The following is a 23,202-nucleotide window of genomic DNA, read 5'->3' as shown; positions in this document are numbered from 1 at the left end:
TTTTTTAAATTCAATAAAATGATTTTGGCTATATGGCTGCTTCAGTCATTCTAGCCACTTGTAAAGATGAAGATGATAGGAAGCATCTACAGGGTACTCAGATCGACTAATTGAAAAGTGTCTGCTTGATGAAGCAAAAACTTTTAAAAATGATACAGTTCTCCAAGTAAGAGTTGGTATAGATATTTTTTCATTTAATTTTCCTTTTCTCCAGCAATATGGTTTCTCATGCCTAAGATTTTCCGGTTTTTTTTTTTGTACCATCAATTTTAAAAATAACAGAAAGAGATTTGAGTATGAAATCAGACATGTTGAACATTTTGTTCCATACTAAGTATCATGGAAATCTGTTATATTGTAATGGGTTAATACATAATGGTTATAAAATAAAAAGAAATATGCAAATCAACATGTTCTTACCAAGGCATCGATAATTTCTTCAACTGTGTCATGGCTGAAACATTTATCAAGTATTTCAATCCTAGACAAAATTGCATAATAAATAGATCAGCATTTATATCTGCTACGTAAATACTCACACACCTGAGGGTATAATAGACATACCTGTGAAGTACACTTATATTATCTAGATAGACAAGGTCACTATATTTTTCTAAAGAAGTTTCAATGACAGAAGGATCATCAGTATCCAATTTCCCAAGTTGTTCTTCAATTAATGCAAGCTTCTGTGGAAAAAAAGGAGGTAATACTATGTTATATAAACAAGAAAGATGATTAAAACAAACAAAGGGTCCAACAATCTTAACTGAGCTATGCGCATAGTGTGTAGCAAGCCCACAAGAAATCATTTCTGCTCCATTAAGTTTTTGTCCTGTGAGACCCAAGTACTCCCCTGCAAAAAAGAAAAGATACAAACTATATAAGAATTTAATTGAGAAGCAAATACAGGTGTCATCAATGATTCATCCTACTAAATTGGTTTCTCATTTATCAAGACCCAATTACATTGTCAACATTGCTTGATATGTAGAAAGGGTCAAGTTAACCCCACAAGTTACTCGGAAAACAACATTGAATAAAGTCACCCAGCTATCCAAAGTAAACTTTAGCATTAGAATATTTGTCATTGCAGCATCTACTTTCAGTATAATGGTCACAGAGGAAGTGACATCTTATGGTGCAATGAAACCAAATGCAGCTCCCCATATGTCAACTACCAGCAGCCATAACAGTGCCTCAACACAAATTTTAGACTACAGAACTTTTAAAGCAATTTGCTAGAGCTTGTTATCCAACATATACACAACAAATTCATGACAAGAGTCCTAATGCAATTTGTATAAAGAACATTGCTGAACCAACTGCCACTGTGTACTTCTAGAGATGAGAAGCATACTTCAAAATAAAAATATTTTGCAGAGGCACTTCATTCCCACATTCACTCCATTCCTATGAAAATCTGAGTGATTTGATTTTAATTTTAGAGGCCTTTTTAAAATTTCACGTTCATACATCCCTTAAATTTCTTCCAATGCAACATTACAAGAAAACCATAAAAGATTGAGGTAAATTCACATTAGGGCAGAATGTTCATCACAAAAACAATGCTTTACATGATGTTTTTATCAGACTTATGCAAGAACCAGAAATAGTCCAAATCAACAAAACCATGTACAAGAAATTCAGTGAAAATTTTGACTATATGTGAAAAACTACAATGCACTACAGGCATACCCAGGTGACCAGGTAGATGTGAGAGGAAAAACGATGCACCAGCATCAGGGTGGAAACCAATTAGAGTTTCAGGAGTAGCAAAAACCTGTGAATTGTAAGAATAAATTATTTTTGAACCTGTCTGAGCAAATGATGTATAGCAACTAAGGAATCTGAAACAAATAAGAAATCCAACACTATTTTTCCCATCACATAAATATGTGAAAAGAATCAAACATATAGTTTCATTCCTAGATTACATGGATTGGATAAGGGTGTGTAATGTGTACAAGTGCTAAGTCCCATATCGAGTGTTTACTAGGTTGAACTGGGCTATATATGGATTATGAAGAACCCCAATTGTAACCCGACTAGTCCCTTTGGGGTATAGATAGATTTGGCTAGCACTTACTTGAGTCGATACAAATAGTGTTAGAGTCAACGTGGGACTTGACAAGAACATAGGGAATTGAGTGGAAAGATTGTGATACTCAGATTATGTGGATTGGATAGGTATGTGTTGTGCGGACGTGTGTTAAGCCATGATTATGTGGATTGGATAGGTATGTGTTGTGCGGACGTGTGTTAAGCCATACATCAGGTGTTACCAAGCTTGGGCTATATTGGAGATCACAAGCAACCCCAATTGTAACTTGACTAATCCTTTTAAGGTATAGCATAGATGTGGCTAGTGCTTCCTTGGGTCGTGACAATAAGTGTTTGCTAATGAAAGCAGAAGATCATACGCCTCAATTATCTAATAAAATAGAGTATTCAGTTATAAGTCAACAAACCAAATCCACCCTAATGCACGACAAATTTAAGTTAAAAAAATAAACTTCCTTTAACGATATTAAATAATTAGTCTAATTTAGAGGGTGCAAAATAATTAAAAATTTTCTTCCACAAAAGAAAGTCAGTAAGGAAAAAAATTCGAAACAATCATCAAAACCAACAACTAGATAAGAAAAGAAAAAAAAAAAAAGATAAGAGAAGAAAAGGACGAAAGTACATGCGAAGTTGCTACATACAGTTTTATCAGTTGCAACCCTAAACATCCCAGGGATTGAAACTCCAGCCCCACCACCCATAGTAATTCCATTCAAAAGAGCCACCTGCATGGAGATTGTTATTACACTACCATGAATATACTGGGTTCTGACTAATGTAGTTATAATAAACAAAAAGTTAATGTCCAACATTCTACCATAGGGACTTGGGGCTAATAAAAATCATCCCCACATGAAAGGGAAAAAAAGAATAATAAAAAAAGAAACAGATCTGAGACTTTTGAGTAGATACCATAGTTCTCTGAACCAGAACTCAGTGACTTCTTTAACATAAGTACAGCAGAGGGAAAAAATTCAATACTTTTTGGGAAAATTTAGAAAATCCAAGTATTCTAGCAGAAGGAAGGATAAAATAAAAATAAGAGGAATGTCAAAATATGGTGGTAACTGGTAAGAGTGTAAAGAAAATTGTTCAGTGCTAGAATAGGAGCCAAAGATCAATATAGTAACAAAACCAAGTATCTTTTGATAAATTGATAGTTGAGAGAGGGGGAAATTGAACCTTGGACGTCTTAGTTGGAAACACTAGGAGGAGCTAGCTGAGCCACAAGACTCTTAGCCATAACAAAACCAAGTATCTCAAAGAAAACTCTCCATAAATGACCATATCAAAGCTATATTGATGGTAATATAACACTCCGAACATAAGAGCCCCCAATATATTAACCACTATGCTTAAAAAAAGAAAGAAAGAAAAGTAAAACTTACATGTGGCTTCAAATATGTACCTAAAATGTATATGTAAGTATATAACGTTCTAAAGAATTCCTTACAATCTTCCATTTTCCCTGCATAGAGTTAGCCAATGGTTAATGGATGATTCTAGTGAAAAAACAAGCACCAACTCCATAACAAAGATTAGCAACTTAAAGATTTGCGAAGTACTTAAGTATAAAGTTTTCTTTAGCTTTATCAATGACTGACCATCACAAAACATTCTGGATGCACCTCCATACTTTATTGATCCCACTCTTATACCGTAAACACTGGGAATATGTTCAAACTCTCAATTCTTATGGAAAGATCAATCCAAGGTAGTGTAAAGAAACAAATTCTGAGATCCATGTATCTATGGGTCATTTAATACTAATATTGTCACCTCATTTCTAATTTTTTATTTAAAAAAGCTATATTTACTAATATGCTATCTTACTCTTGCTTATCCATTTTTTTTTATTTTTTATAATTAGATAGATGGGGGAGGGGAGATTTGAACCCTCGATGTCTCTGCTGGAAACACTAAGAAGTGCCGACCAGTTGAATTACAAGGCTTTTGGCTATCTTACTCTTGCTTATCCTAATCTTAAGACTTCCTCAATTTCCTCCCAAACAAAGCGACAATCAAATTTGGCATCTTTTGTTTGGACATAGAAGATCCCATTACCACTAAATATTCTCTGTAGTTCCAGCTTAGGTTTACTGCTAAGTGCTAATAACTGCATCCCACAATCCTATCTCATCTCCCTCTAATTAAGGCTAGCTAGCCTAGCTTTCTCTAGATCATATACAATGAAGAAAAATAATCAGTTCGCAATAAAAATTAACTTTTAAGTAAATGACCTTTTCCAGCTAAATCTTAAAAGCAGAAGTAAGATGAGTCTATTACCTGCGTTTATCATATGATAAAGTGTCACAATATCTCCGCCAGCACAAAATGCCCTGCCACTGCCCTTCAGAGAATGCAAAACAATGTTTAAGTTTTTAACTAGTTCTTGAGCAAACAATAATCACAACTAAAATTTATCTTTCCCACTAGAAATATTACATGTGAATGAATCCAATATCTGATAACAGCATAGATGTTTTTTTACCTTCATTGCCACAAAACCAATATCTGGATTATTTTCCCAAGATGTATACAACTTTTGCAATCTAGCCCCCTAGAAACGAAAGACAACTCATTAAAAGACAGATAAATGTTTCTAGTTGGTAATACAGAACAACACAAACCCATTTAACAAAATCAAAGAATATAAATTTTAGCCACTAGGGAGAAAAACAATAAGTCTACTTGCACAATAAAGTACACAACTTTTTTTCACAATAGTTGAGTTTGCAAGTTGTAACGTACAAATCATAATTTGCCACCTCAACAAGTTGTGAATTTAGTCGTGTCTCTAGCTTTAGTCAGAGCAAACTCAAGCCATATAACTATGCATAATAATAGTTGTCAGTTTAAACACCATAAAAACAATAACCCAAGTAAGGTTTTCAATTGAACCAATTGGAGGGTATATAACAACACACATACAGAGAATTATACAATTGGAGTAAACCCAATTACACATAATGATTCTCAACCAAACACCATAAAAACAAAGACCCAGAAAACAAATCTTTCAACTGAACCAATCTTACAAATTGGGTACCAACCCAACAGCCAAAAACACAAACACACACAGAGTATCTAGTAAAAAACACACCATTGCAGTACTAAGACAATTGAGCACAGAAGGCCTGTTCAGAATTGCTGTTCTAGACCAAGCTTTGCCCTCAACCAATACCTGCAGAGAGAGAAAGAGAGTTAGTGTGTGGGGGTTAAAGAAAGAGAATAGACAAAAGGGTATTCTTGAAAGTTGAAACTGACTTGGTTGTCAAGTTCATCGGTAATATTAGTGTCCGGAAGAGAACAGAGATTCCTTGTGTGGAATTGGTTGAGGAAACGAAGACTGTGAACGTGAAGATTGTTGCGCCTCTGCAACAAGGTTGCCTTTAACCTCTGCATCATTTAGCTCACCCACTCTTTCAAATTCTGCTCCAACACAACACAACCCAAGCTCTCTACTCTCTAGTGATAAATTAATAATAAACAATTCTGAGGAAAAAAATTAAAAAACCATGAGAAGAAGAAGAAGAAAAATGCTAAAATATTATTTTTATCCCTAAATTTTAAAATATTTATTTTTTAACCTTTAACTTGGCAAAACATTCTTTTTAAGTCCTTCTGTACTAAACTATTTTATTTAAAAGAAATTATAGTATTGGCACACCACACACTTGATAACAACTTTTTCAAAAGGATGATATAGCCCTCGCTTTGTTTGAGGATAATTTATTTTCGGATAACCTACCGTGAGACAAAAAAATTAAAAATTAGCTTATTTTTAAAAAATAAAAACTTATTTACATCCAAGGATCTTAGAATTTCAAGCTAGAGCGGGCCGGAGTATAAGAAAAAAAAAATTATAAATAGGCATCCATATAGTATTAACAAATTATAAATACATAAAATCATTATTACTTAATACATTAAAATGAAATCATCTACTAAAAAAAACAAAATTTTTTTTTAAAAAATACTAGGCTAGCTAGGATTTTTATTTTTATTTTTTAAACTTAGAGCATTCACAGTAGTGGTGCTAAAAAATTTAGTTTTTAGCACCTCAAAAGGTTAATTTATCTATTTTTCCACCTTATTTTACAATACACTCAACATCAAATGTTCTTATGTTCTATTTTTTTCCCACTTCATTTAAAATATTATAAACAACTCATTAAAATAATAAAGAAAGAGAGAAAATTTGAGTTTTTTAATTGAAGGTAAAGAGATAGTCTTAATAAAATATTGTATTTTATTTTTAAGAACTTGCTACAGTCAATTGATATTTATACCAACTTACTGTAGTAGCAAAAAATTTAGTTTTACCTTTTTCAATAACACATGGTTTATTGGTGATAAAATATTTTTTTGCTAAAATATAATCAACATTATGGAAGTTTAATTATTTTGTTTAAGTTTTTGGGTTGAATAGTTGCTAGTTGGAGGGGGGGGCCAAAAGTTTTGGAATGGGGGCAACTACAAAAATAATGTATATAATTTGTAAAAAAAAAAATCAAAAAAATTTGGACCCGGGGGGCTCGGGCCCCCTTGGGCTCCCACCTGGGTCCGTCCCTGTTTACATTCTTAGCGCGATGGTCATTCTACAAGTACAAATTTTTTGTGGGGTGGAGGGTAAGAGTCAGAGTTCAAATCTTTAGGAGGAAGTTTCACACATATACATTTAGATGATTCTAGAGTATAATTTCTATCTTATATATAAAAATAAAAATAAAAACTAAAACTTATATTATTTTTGAAATAAAGCAAAAACAAAAGAATAGTTTAGGACCCACAAATAATAGATAATTTAAACTAAAAACTAGCTTATAATTGGTTACCAAACACACCCGAATCGTAAAAATTCTAGTCAATATAATTCTTATGTAAGGCCATTCTATCCAACTTTCCTCACTTCCTCTTGCATTAGGCAAAACACAAAACACAATAAACCTTCATTCCACGACATTAAGGGCCCGTTTGGTACAGGAGTGTAAGGTAGTGGGCCTTGTTTGTAATGTTGGGCTGCTTTCTACTGCACTAGGCTCGAGTTTTCTGGATAAGGGAGTTGGGACCGGTCCAACTAGAACCCACCTTGGTTCGGCTTGTGCACAAACTACACCATGTCTGCCAGGCTTTGGTTACATGCCCATGGCAAGCAAAGCCGCTATAAAGAAGTTATGGCGGGCATATATAATACGAATAACACAAGAAAATACAATCACTACTTTTAGCCACAATAAATAAAAGTGAGCAACAAAACACAGAAAAAGCTAAGTGAAGAATAAACAGAGTTAGCAAAATCAAAGTGTTAGTCTGCCATGCCAAGTAATACACGAGATTGAAACCAAGAAGGGAAAACCGTTCCTTCAACATGAGTAATCTCAAAGGAGAAATTAATTGCTTTGAGAGAACAAGCCTAAATAGTCTATGCTCAAATATAGATCTTTTACCTTTTATAGAGAGCAAAGCTATTGAGGGAGAGAAGAAATCAATCTACTGGTGCATGCCTGCCGTTCTAAACTCTCTGTTTTTTCTTTCTCTCGTTACTTCTTACTTTTCTTTTGTTTTGTTTTACTTCCTTTCCTTCTCAATGCTTACTTCTGGGTTATGGTTTTTCCCAGAAATTTCTATTACTCTGATTTTTCCCATCCCCCCCCCCCCCCACTTTAGTGCACAGCGAGAGGTCCTTTATATAGAGCCTGCCGTGACCCATTCAAGCCCGTTTGCTTCCTCAAGACCCACTTTATGAGCCCGTGAGCCGTTCATTCCTGTCATTTAGGCTCAATGGCTTTCTCTTGCTTGGTAATTTTGGTCTACCCATGTTGCTAGGTTTTTTCTCTTATTGGGCTTGTCAAAATGAGCCTCAACAAAGAATTTAAGTAATATTGTTTGAGTGTTTTTGATATACATGTGGGTGAAAAAATGTGTATAATATTGTTTAAAATGTGAAAATGTGTGTTAGAACTTACTTGCCAAACAGGCCCTAAAACCCCAATGTCCAACCCCCTCATAGCCACACTCTCAACCAGCAAGTTCAAAGGAGTGATATTCTCTCAAACCTAATTACCATAATAATTTAAAAGTGATATAAAAGAGTAAGTATAGGGACACATACAAACTCAAATTCATAACATGTTTAGGTGTTATATTGTGATTGGTACACCTATTTTTTTAGTAAGTACATGTGGTGTTATGTGTAAATGCTGAAATTTAATCACAATTTAACACCCAAACGGCCAATCATATTATAAAATTACATGTAAATGTTGGTATATAATTGAATTGATAATATAATATATTTTTACAAAACTTTTGTAGAAATTAGCAAGATAGTTTAATTTTTGCCTGTAAGTTTGGCTTTTATCCCAAGAAATAGAATCCCCACATTTATACTTTTTTTTTTTTTTTTTGTTTTTCTACAACCCCTCTTTTTTTTTTTTTTTTTTTTGGGTACCTTAGTATTTAGCGAGGTGCCATTAGACCAAGGTCATCATAAAGGAAAACAATTACAGAGTCCAATATTTTATTTATTTATATTTTTCCAGGGACACTCAGATGGTAGACATAAATGTATTTGAAGGACTTGAGTAAAACCCAAGGTACAACCATCACATTCTTAATTATTTGAAAAAAAAAAAAAAAAACTTTTGATCCTTACATTTTGGGTCATTTCTTGATTTGGTTCTTAAACTGATTTTGCTTTTGGGTCAGTCCCTAGAATCAGAAAATCAATTCTATTTTGGTCTCTACTGTCAATCTACTAATAAAAAATACATACGTGACAAACGGAATACACTGTTTACTAATGTGGTCAATAAAAAAAAATATTTAGCATTTTTTAAATACCGCATCACATTTAAATTAGTAAAAAAATGCCAGCTCAGAAAATTTAAACAATTTTTTTAATCTAATTTAAAGTAAAATAATTTCTTAAAAAAAACGAAAATCATTATCTTAGTCTTTTTCTTTTTCTTCTTATTTCTTTAACCTCATCAGCATTTACTAATGTCAAATTCTCTCCTTTTAAAATTCTTTTTCTTTTTCTTCCTATTTCTTTATCCTTATCTTTTTAAGTCTATTTATTTTTTCTAATCTCAAATATTCTCTCTCTTCACCGTCCATGGACGGAATCTCTCTCCATTGTAACTCCATGGCCGGAGCTCACAAGCTTGATGAGGAGAAAACGATCTGCCATGGACGGTATCTTGATGCGGTCTTGGGTCTTGGTTCGGCGGAGTTTCCTTTGAGGGTTTTCACGTGGGAGGCTCGTTGGTGTAGGTAGCAGCACACCTATTCCCGATCTGCCTTATCTCCTCCGCCTACGGCTTCACATGTGGTCCGATTTTCCTCTCCTTTTTCAATTGTAAAACTTTGTTCGTCTTGTTCTGGGTTTGTTTTTGTTTTTTGGAGAGAATGTGGAGTTGTTTGATTTTATGGGTTTTTTGTGTGTTTGTTTCCCAAGAAAATTTCTGGGTTTATGGGTTGCTGGAGATTGGGTTGGTTACTGTGTTTATGGGTTTGTTTCTCGGGTTTATTTATGGTTTGGTTTCTTGGATTTATTTTTTTGTTTTTCTGGATTTGATGGAGATTGGATTTGGTTGCTGGATTTGGATTTGGGGTTTGCTAGAGATTGGTTTGGTTGCTTCTTGGACTTGCGAAGAACATGAAGAATATTTCCTGTTAGTATTTAATTTAATTTTTTCTTCTTTTCGTTTGTGTTCTTCTGATATGGGTTTGAGTTCTTGCTTTCTTGTTAGCTGGGTTTGTGTTATTGTGATTTGAGTTTTGGTTGCTGGGTTCGTGTTCTTATGATGGGTGAGTTCTTGGTTGCTGGGTTTGTGTTCTTTTGATGAAGAACAAGCTGAAGAACATGAACAACATTATGAAAATTTTTTTTTATTATAATTTTCTGAGGTGGCTTTAAAAAAAAAAAAATTAAAATGCTTATGTGGCATTTAAAAAAAGGCCAAATAAAATATTTTATTATTATTTTAATAGCCTCGTCAGCATTTAGTGTGCCAACAAGGCACTCCGTTTGCTACATCAGATTTTTTTGTTAGTGGGTTGACGGCAGAGACCAAAATAGAATCGATTTTCTGATTTCAAGGACTGACCTAGGAGCAAAATTAGTTTAGGGACTAAATCGAGAAATGACCCAAAATATAGGGACCAAAAGTGCATTTATGTCAAAAGAAAAATGAAGAACTTAAATTTTTTTTATTTTTTAAAAAACTTGTTAATATCTCAAACGTTCTGGAAGGTGTATTTGCATCTATTCCGTTCACAGTTCACTGCTAATAAGGAAAAGGTTCCATTGCATGGTGCATGGTGACACAATCTGTAACTGGCATGTTGACACATTGCATGGTGGTGACACAATTTCTAACCGTAAGAGGTTGCTCTCTCATCATCATCGATCATCACTCTCACCTTTATTTTCGATTACCGTACATCACTCTTCCATCTTGCTTCCACATCCCATAGTTTTCTTTCTCTCTACATATATCACCATTCCATGTTTCAACTTCTCCTTCACTCTTTATGTATCTAGTTCTCTAGCTTGAAGAACCACACTTTTCAAATGGCAAAAAACCCAGTTGCAGTTCTAATCACTGGCGTGGTTGTTATATATACCATTCCTTTCTTATTATATGACTTTTTTTTCAATATATACTCTTTTGTTTTGGAAGCTTAGAAAATGTGGGAAATGGCACAATATGATTTTCAAATGATGAAATATTTATTTATTATTCATTATATATCTTATATTATATATGATAAAGAAAGCAAAACCCCCTCTCAACTAAGTCTAGCACAACCATTTAGCTTGGTTGAGGTGGTTCGAAGTGGGTCTTGCATTCAATGGAAGTTTCATTCTCATCTTTTTCCTTTGATTGGAAAACAAACAGATGGATAGGTTCTTTTATTTCATTACATTTTTTTTTTTTGGTCTCAAATGTTGCCAAAATTTATCTACAAACAATATTTTAATTATTTATCTTCAAAATTATCCATAACTTCATTTGGAAATCCTGTTTTCTATTCAGTTCACGACTTCCAGCAATGCTGTTCTATGATATAATTCTTAATGCAACTGTTTAAATCCGCAGTTATCTTTGTGTGATGAGTTTAAGTGCCATCTTTGTAGATAATCTAAAGAAGCCCTAAAAGTTTTAGGTGCTTTGTTGTTGTTATAATCATTATTATCTTATTATACATTGTAGTCTTTTCCAAATAGTGGGAAAGAATGAAAATTGAAAGAGAAGCTTGATTTACAACAATATGACTGTTGTTACATGTCAGTAATTATGTTAAGGAGCAAGTGTATTTGATTTTCAATTGTATACGTTGGCGATTCTTTCGTCTGGACATGATAATATATAGTTTTTGTATCTGTAGCTCAAAATTTTGATTTTGTTCAACAGTGCAAATAGGTTATGCCATTGCTCCAATGATTGCGAGGGGAATCATGCTGGGTCCTGATCAGCCTGTGATTCTGCACTTTCTTGATATTGAACAGGCGGTTGAATCCTTGAATGGGATAAGGATGGAATTGACTGATGCTGCCTTTCCTCTTCTGAAAGGTATGTCCCTTATCTTGAGAGCTAATTCTAGGTAGGTAGAATTATTCTCTTCCCTAAGGTTTTTTAACTCATGTAATATGGTTCAATAGGTGTGGTTGCTACCACAGACATTGTTGAAGCTTGTAAAGATGTCAATATTGCCATTATGCTTGGTGGATCCCCACGGAAGGAAATTACGTTGAGGAAGGATATGTTGTCTACAAATGCGTCTATTTACAAGGTTCAAGCTTTGATCTTGGAGGAGCATGCTGCTGCAGATTGCAAGGTGACCATATAAATGCACTTCAGAGTGTAGATATAAGATTTTAGAGATACCCATTAGCTTGTAGAAATATGTCCCGGTACATTCCTCATCTCACTTGTTAGAATTATGGTTAAGTGATTAAACATATCATTTTTTTAGAGCTTAAGCTTTTAGGATAATCAGTAATTTAACATGGTATTAGAGCAGGAGATCTAAGCTCAATCCTTGTTTTCATTCTACCTTCTATTTTAAAATGTTAAATTCCTACTTGTTGGGCCCCAACTTTTTAAGAGGAAGTTTAGGACCACAAGTGAGGGGGAGTGTTAGAATTATGGTTAAGTGATTAAATTCACCATTTCCTAAGAGCTTAAGCTTTTGGGACAATCGTTAATTTAACATCACTATCATTTCTTGTTTATACTCTTTGGCATGGCTCTATTGCTTCTATTATATTCAGTAGTAATTGCTTTGTACCATGCCTTTTGGCATGTTCTCTGACCTTACCTGCTTTGGTTGTTGTTGCAATCTGAATGTCTATATCTTAGGACACTTGTACTCAAGTTAGTAATGTTGTTGAGCAACTTGATCTAGAGTTCCTTTAAATCTTAAGACTAATTGATCAGATATTCTTTATATGTCATGGTGTTTAAATACTATTTCACTAGAAAGAAAATATTTCAAAGTCACTGAAGAGAAGTGTCTGTCCTCTCTGTCAAGATTAGAGAAGTATATGTAACCATATAACTAGTTCCCCAGCCCCCTCTGCCACTCTGAAAATAGAAGAAAAAGAAACTGTTATCAAAATGTACCATTTAGGTCAATCTTTAAAATTCAAAATATTTGTGTTTGTTTGTTTATTAATCCTCTCAAACATTTTGTCTTTATGTGCTATTGTTGACAACATAATTGTGCTTTTTCAAGTCTAGTTTCCAACTTATTATGAACATGTTTAGTGAATACACGGATTTCCAACGAGTCTGTTTCCAACTTATTTGTTCAACTCTTTGACAACGTGCATCCCCTTACTCACCTCGTAATCTATAAAAAAATATTATATAAATATTCAGCAAAAACCAGATTTCTACTAATTACAAATGTTGGAAGATTGAAATATTTTATAATTTTTTTTTTTTTTTTCCTCAATGCTGTGCAGTTAATTTTGGAATTGATATTGTTGACTAAGTTGATGCGTTTTCATTGCATATATTATGCAGGTGTCAGTTGTTGCCAACCCAGCAAACACTAATGCCCTTATCTTAAAACAATTTGCTCCTTCAATCCCAAAGGAAAACATCACATGCCTAACACGACTTGATCACAACAGAGCATTGGGCCAAATAGCTGACAGGCTAAAGGTTCATGTTAGTGATGTCAAGAACGTAATCATCTGGGGAAATCACTCTACAACTCAATATCCGGAAGTCAATCATGCGACTTTCACCACCAGAAATGGAGAGAGACCAGTCAGAGAACATGTTTCTGACGATCATTGGTACCTCAACATATCCAATATGTTTATTTATTACTTCTTTCACATGTTTAAATTACTTGGAAACATGGGTTGATAAACTACTTTAAACTTTTCAAATGGGAGGGATAGTAACATAGGGTTCAAATTCAGAACACATAATAAACTACTACTTGTTCTAAAAGTTTAATTATTAGGAAATGGTAAATTTAATTATTTTATTATTGTTCTAGCATAACTTGTATCTAAGTCAAATACATAATGTTATCAACATTCAGGATTTTGGTAATTGTAGCAATCCCTCCCCCTCAAAATAAGTAGTGATTGGTCATCTATAAAGAGAAAATTGACCTAGTGAAATTATGGCTCTCCTTAGATTATCTTGCTTCTTTTAGGCAATAGCTTCAGGTGTGCTGTCAAGTAGTATCTACATGCCAATTACCTAACCCAGGGATCCCAATTTTTAGGGTGTAGGCGGTAACAATTTTTATACTTGAATTTGTACTTATCAAAAAAAAAAAAAAAAAAAAATTATATACTTCAATTTGTCTTGAGAATCCTGTAAGGACCTGGCTTTGATATTGAAAAATTATTAAACAACAAAGTTTTAGGTTGGAGTGGGGTAAAGTAGTGTGCATGTTGAAATTTTAGGTTGCAACCTTTTGCAGGATCTTCAAAAACCTAGTTATGTTGACAATATTCACATCTCTAAGCATCCTTGTCCACCATTTACTCTGCTTCACTCCCAACAAGTCTCTTTTCTTTTTTCTTTTTTTAAATAAATAAATTTTGTTTGTCATAGGTTAAAAACCGAGTTCATCACCACCGTGCAGCAGCGCGGTGTAGCCACTATCAAAGCTCGGAAGGCATCAAGTGCATTTTCTGCTGCAATTGCTGCTTGTGATCATATACGTGATTGGGTTTTTGGGACTCCCAAGGTTGATTCTCTTTCACCTCAAATAGCATTTGATCATGCCAACCTTAATTATTTGCCTTTGAGATTCTGTTTTTTGTTTTTTTAATTACTATCTTTTGTATTTCTTCCTTTGGCTTTGTCATTCAGGGAACATGGGTTTCCATGGGAGTGTATTCTAATGGTTCTTATGGGATTCCACTTGGCCTTATTTACTCTTTTCCTGTTAAATGTGAGAAAGGGAAATGGTCAATTGTGCAGGGTAAGTTCTGTGGCTTCTATATGTTGTAAATGTAACATCTTCTTTCCTTGAGAGTTGAACTTACTTCCAATGTTTCAGAAACTACAAATCACTTTAACCTGCATGGAGGAATATATGTTGTTTGTCAATTATTTCTTAGATCTAAGTAACGGTATTAACGAAGGTAGATGTTGAAGAGAGCAAGGATATATTTTTGGAATAGTATGGACTGTCACAATAACATGCACAAAGCTCAGAACTCCCAGTTACCGACGAGCAATCAATAACGATTAAAGAGGGCTGAGAGTTATATAATTGAGGATTCATGAATAAATAGTTATAATTATGAGAGCCTACTATAGTTTTGTGTCAACATTTTATATTCCAAAATTTTTGTGAAATGGTCTAAATTTTATGATATTACTTGCATGATATGAGACTATTTCAGTGCACTCATTGTTTGGTACTTGTTTATGCAATGGTAGGGCTCAAGATTGATGAGTACTCGAGGGCAATGATGGATGCAACAGCAAAAGAACTCATTGAGGAAAAATCCTTGGCCAAGTCATGCCTAGCGTAATAATGAAGACAACTTAATAAAAATACATGAAAAGGAAAAAAGGAGTTCCAGTTTCCTTTGCAACTTTGTGTACAACTTTTATCTGTCACGTATAAGCTTTATCAGTTTTGGAACAATGACAGAACAAGATGTGTCATTCTGATTTATCTTTTATCATGTGTTGGCAAAAGTGTAGACGAATTCACCAAGCACCTCCCCAATAATTAGTTTGTTGCCTTTTAAATACAGTTCTATGTCACTGATCATGTGTTTTCATTCATTTTCTAATCAGTCATTTAAAGTTTATATTAATTATTTTGAAAGTCCTATAAAACTACTATATTACATGTAATGCCCAGATAACATATCTTTCAATTGAGCTAATATTTACACATCGGGTGACATCCCAATAGCCAAAAAGACGTACACAGACGAACAAAAGTATCATCCAGTGAGAACACATACCATTGCAGTACTAAGACAGTTGAGCATAGAGGGCCTGTTCAGAACCGCTGTTCTAGACCAAGCTTTTCCCTGAACCAATACCTGCAGAGAGAGACAGTGAGTAGACAAAAGGGTAATCTTGAAACTAAGTTGGTTGTCAAGTTCATTGGTAATAGCAATGTCCGGAAGAGAAAAGAGTTCTTGTGTGGTATTGGTTGAGGAAACGAGGACTTTGATGACACGGAATTAGTCCTTTACTTTTAATTAGTGCCTAAAAAAGGTGGGTAAAAATTGAGATAATCAAAATCCTATAAAAAAAAACTGAGATAAAAATGTAATTAACAGTTATATATTATAATATATTAATAAGTTAAGGGAGATAAATAAAATTTTTCATCATTTTTAAGGTGATATCTTGTGATTAGTGCATATTGCATACTAATAGTAATGCTAATGACAGATATTTGTTCAATTAACAACTTAAATTGTGAAAAAAAAAGTTATTAAGTTACAATCTATTTTGCAGAAATTAGCAATATATATTAATCAGTAAGTCTTGTTACGCAATAAATTTTTCGATCTTTTTTTTCATAATTGCTATTGAAGTGACAGATTGTGAATTACTATACATTAAAAATAATGCCAATAATAGTCCCAACAATGAAAGTGATTACATTAATCACAATCTACCATCTCAATTGATTGTAAAAAAGTTGTGAAATTTGCCTATTTGTAACAACAATAATTTTAGTTTTTAAAGGGTATAGTCCTAATCTCCCTTTGATCCCCAGTCCCAATAGCAAGCCAAAGACAAAGTTTAAACATCTCCTTTTCTCAACAACTTTGTAGAACCCATGTGAAACCCCACCTCTCCCTTCCTCACTATATTCCCATCTCCAAATATGATACATATATATCTCAAACTTTTTGGAAGTAATTTAAGGAAAACGCAAAAAAGGGGGGGGGGGGGGGGGAAAGAGTATTCAAAATGACGAGCATGGTGACACATTTTTGTAATTGGTACCATACTTTTCTCATCGTATGACTTTAGTTTCAATATTAACTCTTTTGCTTTGGAAGCTTAGAATAGAACATGTGGGAAAATAACACTATGATTTTCAATAGTGATATATTTTCTTATTCTTCATTATGAATTTTATATTATATGATAAAGAAAGCAATCCTCTCAACAAAGTCAAAGCACAACCATTTAGCTTGGGTGGTTAGAAGTGGATGTTGCATTCAATGGAAGTTTCATAACTTAATTCTATAATATCCATATCTTTTTCCTTAGTTTGATTGGAAAACAAACAAATAGGTTCTTTTCTTTGATTGAGGAGATCTCTTATACTTGTGCATCTCTTATGCAAGTTGTTTTGGCATTTGAAATTAATGCCTTGTTGTACAAGTTTCTTTTAATATTCTGTTTTTTTTGTTCATATATTTTTGTATTTTGATGCATCATACATATGTGTATATATGTTAGAAGGTTGGATAGTTTTGAGAAGAAATCTAAAAGGAACTGTTTATTGATTAGTTTGGTTTTTGAGAAAATGGAGTATCTTGTATTGCTTCAAAATGGTCTTGTTGTTTTGTTAACTATTGCTTTCTCTTGGAAGCTTATTACATACATGTGGGGCTCCATGAAGATGGAGAAGGAACCAATGAAAGTATTGGTCACTGGTGCTATAGGCATGCTAGCTCAACCTGACAGTCTATTTGGTTTTTCTTGGTCCTTTCTAGAATATTTGATTGTCTTGTTATCATCATGAAACTCAACATTAGAAATTTGAATGCCTTTATATTATTATATATTTATTTTTGCTGAATTTATGAAACAATCATCTAAATTTTCATTCAAATTGACAAATATGAATGTTCTCCAAATGATAAACCCCAAAATTTCCAATTTTGTATGATTGCTTAATCTAAATTTGCTTGTATGCCTGTGGATACTTGTTATTTTTTGGTTTCCTCATTATGGTATCTTTAGCTCATATAGATATCATTCATTGGTTTTGTTAGAATCAATGGTTAAATGATAAAATTTAATATTTCCTACCTGCTTAAACTATTAAGGCAAATGCTAATTTAGCAGGTTTCTCCTTCATGGGAGTTAAAGTCAAAACTGATCCCAATTGTTAATAAGTGAAATTCATGGAATTTGTTGCTTTGTTTTTATAAATATGTTAAAATCATCATCCAATTTTTCATGAATTTTTGTCTCAATTTTTGTTAAAAATTATCTACAAAAAAGTATTTTAATTATTTTTCTTCAAATTTATCCTTAACTTAATTTGAAAATCTTGTTTTCTATTCAGTTTATGACTTCCTGCATTGCTGTTCTATGATGTAATTCTTACTGAAACTGTTTAAAGCTGTGGTTTTCTTGAAAGATGAGTTTGACTGCCATTTTTGATTTCTGTCGATAATCTAAAGAAATCCTAAAAATTGTAACTGTTTTGTTGTTGAAATAATCATTGTATCATCTTATACATTGTAGTCTTTTTGAAATAGTTGGAAAGAATGAGAATTGAAAAAAAAAAAGCTTGATTTATATCAAGATGACTATTGTCATTATGTAAAGGAGCAAGTGCATTTGATTTTCAATTCTATAGGTTTGGTATTCTTTCTTCTAGACATGATAATATATAGCTTGTGTATCTGTGGCTCAAAATTTTGATTTTGTTCAACAGGGCAAATAGGTTATGCCATTGCTCCAATGATTGCAAGGGGAATCATGCTGGGTCCTGATCAGCCTGTGATTCTGCACTTGCTTGATATCGCACCGGTAGCTGAAGCCTTGAATGGGGTAAAAATGGAATTGCTTGATTCTACCTTCTCTCTTCTGAAAGGTATGTCTCTTATCTTGAGAGTTAACTCTAGGTTAATAGAACTATACTCTCCCTGAGGTTTCTTAAATTGTCATGAACATGGTTCAATAGAGGTGCATGCTACCACGGACGTCACTGAAGCTTGTAAAGATGTCAATATTGCTATTATGCTTGGTGGATTCCCCTGGAAGGAAGGTATGGAAAGGAAGGATATGATGTCTAAGAATGTGCCTATTTACAAGGAACAGGCTTCGGCCTTGGAGGAGCATGCTGCTTCGGATTGCAAGGTGACCCCATAAATTCACTTGAGTGTGTAGATTTAAGATTCTAGGGACACCCACACTACCACACTCGGTTTGGAATATTATCAGTTCACATTTACATTGATTTGTATTTTTTGTATATATGGCTCCATTTACTTTAAAAATTAAAAGTCATGGAACTGGACATTCTGAGATGTTTTGAAGTTTAAAAAGAGGAGACATATTGGTTCTATTGATGCTGATTGAATTCATTGGATAAGATTGATGCTAATGGATCTGAGACTTTTTTTAGGATTTTAATTATTTATTTATTTTGTATTTAACGAAAATTTTTATGAAGTATTTCCTTTTCTTACTTGATTGTGAAGTTATTTCCCTTCCTTCTTTAATTTAATTTCACTACAGTAGACAGGTTGATCTTAAAATTTGTTGGAATTTTTACTTCCAATGCTTCGTGTTGAATACAAGCATATCTTTGTTACTTTGCTTGGTACTAACTCAAAGCTGTCTTTAAGTGCTAATTCTTGGGTTTTATCCCTTTCTCCACGTCTTGGCGTTGATTAATGGGTTTTATCCTGTTTGTTTTTATTTTACTTCCCAAAAACACATTCCCATTAAAAACTGGTCGTCCTGCTCCTGCACCACCTATTACTAGATTCCCTCTAGGCCATGATAAAAATTAGTGAATCAATAAAACTAATGATCTTAGCATCATGTTCCATTATTATTAGCTTGTGATAATATGTCCAAGTACATTCCTTGCCTCGCTATCATTTCCTGTCCATACTCTTTGGCATGGTCTGTTGCTTCTATTAGTTGTAATGGCTTTGTAGCATGCCTTTTGGCATGTCCTCTGACCATTACCTGCTTTGGTAATTGATACAATCTGAATGTCTATATCTTGGTTAATGTTACTATTTTAAGTTACATCCCGGAGGGACATTTGTGCTCAAATTAGTAAGATTGCTAAGCTACCTAATCTAGAGTCCCTTTACATCATAAGAATAATTGATCAGACATTCTCTATATTGCATGAAATGTAGTATTTCCCTAGAAAGAAAATCTTTCAGTCATCAGGGAGCAGTGTTTGTCCTTTCTATCTAGATTGAAGAAGTATGTGTATCCGAATTACTAGTTCTCCAGCCCCCTCACTACCTCTAAAAATGGAAGAACAAGAAGCTGCCATGAAAATGCACCATTCAAGAAAATCCTTAATACTCTAAATATTTATGTTTGTTTCTTTTGATCCTCTCAAATCTTGTGTCTCTATGTGCTACCATTGACAACATAATTGTGCATTTTCGAGTCTAGTTTCCAACTTTTTAATGAACATATTCAGTGAAAACCAGATTTCCTATTTGTCTGTTTCCAACAAATTTATAACCAATCGTATTGTCAGATTTCTAACAATTACAAATGTTGAAAGATTGAAATCTTTAAAGAGTTCTTTTTTTTTTTTTTTAATCTTCACTTTTATGCAGCTAATTTTTTGAATTAATATTGTTTCCCAAGTGTTTTCTTCTTTTTTTCTTCCCTTTTTTTTTTTGAGAAAAATATTGTTTCCTACGTTGATGCCCTTTCACTGCTTTATTATGCAGGTGCTAGTTGTTGCCAACCCTGCAAACACCAATGCTCTCATCTTGAAAGAATTTGCTCCTTCAATCCCAGAGAAAAACATCACATGCTTAACGTGACTTGATCATAACAGAGCATTAAGTCAAATAGCTGAGAGACTAAAGGTTTATGTTACTGATGTCAAGAATGTAATCATCTAGGGCAATCACTCTTCAACTCAATATCCGGACACCAATCATGCGACTGTCACCACCACAAATGGAGAGAGACCAATCAAAGAACTTGATACTGACGATCATTGGTATCTCAAAATATCCAACATTTTTATTTTTTGCCACTTTCACATGTTTATATTATTTGGAGACATAGGTTGATAAAGTACCTTTAAGTATTTAAATGGGAGGTAGAGCAGGCATAAGGTTCAATCCTCCAAATTTAGACCACCTACATACCATGATACTATTTGTCCTAAAAGATTAAGCTCTTAGGAAATGGTGAATTTAGTTGTTTAACAATTTTTTTTTTTTTTTAAATTATGGATTCTAGTAATTGCAGCTATCCCACCCCTCAAGATAAATAGTAATTGATCATCTATGAAGACAAAATTGCTCCAATGAATTTATAGCTCTCCTTAGATTACCATGCTTCTTTTAAGCAATAGCTTGGGGTGCACTGTCAATTAGTACCTACATGCCATTTTCCTAACCCAGGGATCCCAATCTTTAGGGTGTAGGTGGTAACAATTTTTATACCTGAGTTTGTCCTCATCAAAAAACAAACGTATTCTTAAATTTGTCTTGCACCCTATTAGAGCATTTGCACCAGTTGGTGTAGACAGAAAAAGATGTGAAATTTACACATTTAAGCCCTAAAACTACCCACATCAGTCCTTCTATATTAGGACCTGGCTTTATATTTTTGAAAAGTTATTGAACTCCAAAGTTTTAGGTTGGTGTTGGGTACATTTGGGTGCATGTTGAATATTTAGGTTGCAACTCTTTGCAAGGTCTTCAACAACATAGTTATGTTGACCATCTTCACATCTCTATGCATCCTTGTCAGGCTATTTACTTTGCTTCCCTTTCTGTTATTTATTTATTTAAATTTTGTCTGTCATAGGTTAAAAAATGAGTTCATCAACACTGTACAGCAGCGTGGCGCAGCCATTATCAAGGCTTGGAAAGTATCAAGTGCATTGTCTGCTGCAAGTGCTGCTTGTGATCATATGCGTGATTGGGCTCTCGGGACTCCCAAGGTTGATTATCTTTCATCTCAAATAGCATTTGATCATGCATAACTTATTTGCTTTCATATATATATATATATATATATTTTAAATTATTATTATCTTTTGTAAATTTTCCTTTGGCTTTGTAATTCAGGGAACGTGGGTTTCCATGGGAGTGTATTCTGATGGTTCTTATGGGAACCCAAAGGATATTATTTACTCTTTTCCTGTTAAATGTGAGAAAGGAAAATGGTCAATTGTGAAGGGTAAGTTTTGTGGCTTCTATATGTTGTAAATGTTACTTCTTTCTTCAAGAGTTGAACTGCTAATGTTTTTGAAGCTACAAATCACTATAATCTGGGCAAAAATTGCTGAATAGATTATTTCCAGCAAAATATTAGCCGCATGGAATGCGTTCAAACTTATTTAGTTAGTTGGACTCTTTTTGAAAGTCGAGTTTGGCAAACTTGACTTTGGACTGGAAAGCGAACATTATAGTGGCGTTTGTCAAAAACGCCACTATAGGTACCCTATAGTGGCGTTTTCTAGAAACGTTGCTATAGGCACTAAAAAAACGCCACTATAGTGTTTGCTTTCCAGCCCAAAGTCAAGTTTGCCAAACTCGACTTTCAAAAAGAGTCTAACTAACTAAATAAGTTTGAACGCATTCCATGCGCCTAATATTTTGCTGGAAATAGTCTATTCAGCAATTTTTTCCCTATAATCTGCATAGAGGAATATATTCTGTTTGTCAATTATGTCTTAGATCTAAATAATGGTTTCAAAGCAAAGGTAGTTGTTGAAGAGAGCAAGGATATATATTTTGAATATATGGACTATAAGTCTATAACAATGAAAAGCACAAAGCTCAGAACTCCCAGTTACTAATAAGTAATCAACGATGATATAAAACGAGGGCTAAGAGTAATACAATCGAGGATTCATGAATGAATAGTAATAATTATGATAGCCTACTATACTTTTGTGTTAGCAGTTAGCATGTTATATATTCCAAAATGTTGTGAAAAATGGTCCAAATGTTTTAATACTACTTGCATGAGACTATTTCAGTGCACTCATTGTTTGGAACTTGCTTACGCATTGGCAGGGCTCAAGATCGAAGAGTTCTCAAGGGCAATGATGGATGCAACAGCAAAAGACCTCATTGACGAAAAAGAAATGGCCCATTCATGCCTCAACTAACAATAGAACCATCTTCCCTGGAGAATAATGAAGAAGACTTGATAATACATGAAAACAAAAAAGGGATTTCCAATTTCCATCCTAACTTTATGTACAAATTTTATCAGTCACTTATAAGCTTTGGAACAATGACAGAACAAGATGTGTCCTGATTTATCTTATTTCATGTGTTGGCAAAAATGTAGACTAGTTCACCAAGCACCTCTCCAAATCCAATAATTAGTTCCATGTTATTACTCATAAGTGTACATTGACTTTATATTATTTCATAAGTTCTAAAAAAAACATCAAATTTATAAAGTACTAAAAAAAAAACTAAATTATTATAGGTCATATGACTAAGAATTTGAATTCACTTACCATTATGCTATAATATATGTACAATATTCTTCAAAATCATCTTACATAAATAATTACAATATTATCTGTACATGACAACTTACTAATTGAATTAAACAAAAAACCATGCATATAAACCCATAAATTAAATAAGACTTAGTTATTAATAGAAGAAAACCCAGTCCATACCCAACAATTAGATAATTACTAAAATACCCTTGACTATAGAATAACTAAATAAAT

General features: G+C 33.4%; 3 protein-coding genes and 1 pseudogene across 18 annotated transcripts in view; 3 read left to right on the top strand and 1 right to left on the bottom strand.

Annotated features, from left to right (window-relative positions):
- Nucleotides 1–23,202, bottom strand: part of LOC126723073 (3-hydroxyisobutyryl-CoA hydrolase-like protein 1, mitochondrial) — a 56,033-nt gene that overhangs the window by 1,504 nt on the left and 31,327 nt on the right. For 2 of the 13 annotated variants that reach the window (XM_050426319.1, XM_050426325.1), the window contains exons 1-11: nt 5,332–5,577; nt 5,168–5,248; nt 4,556–4,624; nt 4,369–4,409; nt 3,669–3,709; nt 3,453–3,532; nt 2,706–2,789; nt 1,696–1,780; nt 768–853; nt 565–686; nt 421–481 (exon numbers count right to left, since the gene is read on the bottom strand). In XM_050426319.1, the coding sequence (XP_050282276.1) occupies nt 421–481; nt 565–686; nt 768–853; nt 1,696–1,780; nt 2,706–2,789; nt 3,453–3,532; nt 3,669–3,709; nt 4,369–4,409; nt 4,556–4,624; nt 5,168–5,248; nt 5,332–5,472 (891 nt within the window). In that variant the 5' untranslated portion in view covers nt 5,473–5,577. Of the gene's footprint in view, nt 1–420; nt 482–564; nt 687–767; nt 854–1,695; nt 1,781–2,705; nt 2,790–3,452; nt 3,533–3,668; nt 3,710–4,350; nt 4,415–4,555; nt 4,626–5,167; nt 5,252–5,331; nt 5,578–15,538; nt 15,564–23,202 lie in introns of those variants that run through there. The other 11 variants (XM_050426317.1, XM_050426322.1, XM_050426323.1 and 8 more) reach the window with 11 other exon arrangements.
- Nucleotides 9,423–15,425, top strand: LOC126723079 (malate dehydrogenase, cytoplasmic-like). Of its 2 annotated transcripts, XM_050426340.1 has the most exons (7): nt 9,424–9,743; nt 11,490–11,648; nt 11,738–11,913; nt 13,107–13,384; nt 14,163–14,298; nt 14,424–14,535; nt 15,000–15,425. In XM_050426340.1, exons 1-7 carry the CDS (start codon nt 9,728–9,730, stop codon nt 15,092–15,094), a joined length of 972 nt encoding a protein of 323 aa, XP_050282297.1. In that variant the 5' UTR covers nt 9,424–9,727; the 3' UTR covers nt 15,095–15,425. The 2 variants fall into 2 exon arrangements, with proteins under 2 accessions (XP_050282298.1, XP_050282297.1); XM_050426341.1 differs by lacking the exon at nt 14,424–14,535 and having other exon boundaries at nt 9,423–9,743.
- The window catches only part of LOC126723075 (malate dehydrogenase, cytoplasmic-like), a 98,326-nt gene continuing 86,086 nt past the window's right edge, over nt 10,963–23,202 (top strand). Inside the window, exons 1-2 of one of the 3 annotated variants that reach the window (XM_050426334.1) lie at nt 10,963–10,981; nt 16,836–16,925. The gene's annotated coding sequence lies outside the window, so the exon portion shown is untranslated. Of the gene's footprint in view, nt 10,982–16,585; nt 16,712–16,835; nt 16,926–23,202 lie in introns of those variants that run through there. The other 2 variants (XM_050426331.1, XM_050426332.1) reach the window with 2 other exon arrangements.
- LOC126723082 (malate dehydrogenase, cytoplasmic-like) lies at nt 16,985–22,781 on the top strand (annotated as a pseudogene).

This window comes from Quercus robur, chromosome 4 (genome assembly GCF_932294415.1).
Source record: "Quercus robur chromosome 4, dhQueRobu3.1, whole genome shotgun sequence".
Lineage (NCBI taxonomy): Eukaryota > Viridiplantae > Streptophyta > Magnoliopsida > Fagales > Fagaceae > Quercus > Quercus robur.
Note: the sequence above shows the minus strand (reverse complement) of the source record. Positions and strands in the feature narration are given on the sequence as shown.

Bases quoted from the DNA above. Each gene is read 5' to 3' on its own strand.
- LOC126723079 (XM_050426340.1), top strand. The intron at 11,914-13,106 runs GTGACCATATAA...TATATTATGCAG, and splicing joins ATGCTGCTGCAGATTGCAAG to GTGTCAGTTGTTGCCAACCC. The intron at 13,385-14,162 runs GTACCTCAACAT...TGTTTGTCATAG, and splicing joins CATGTTTCTGACGATCATTG to GTTAAAAACCGAGTTCATCA.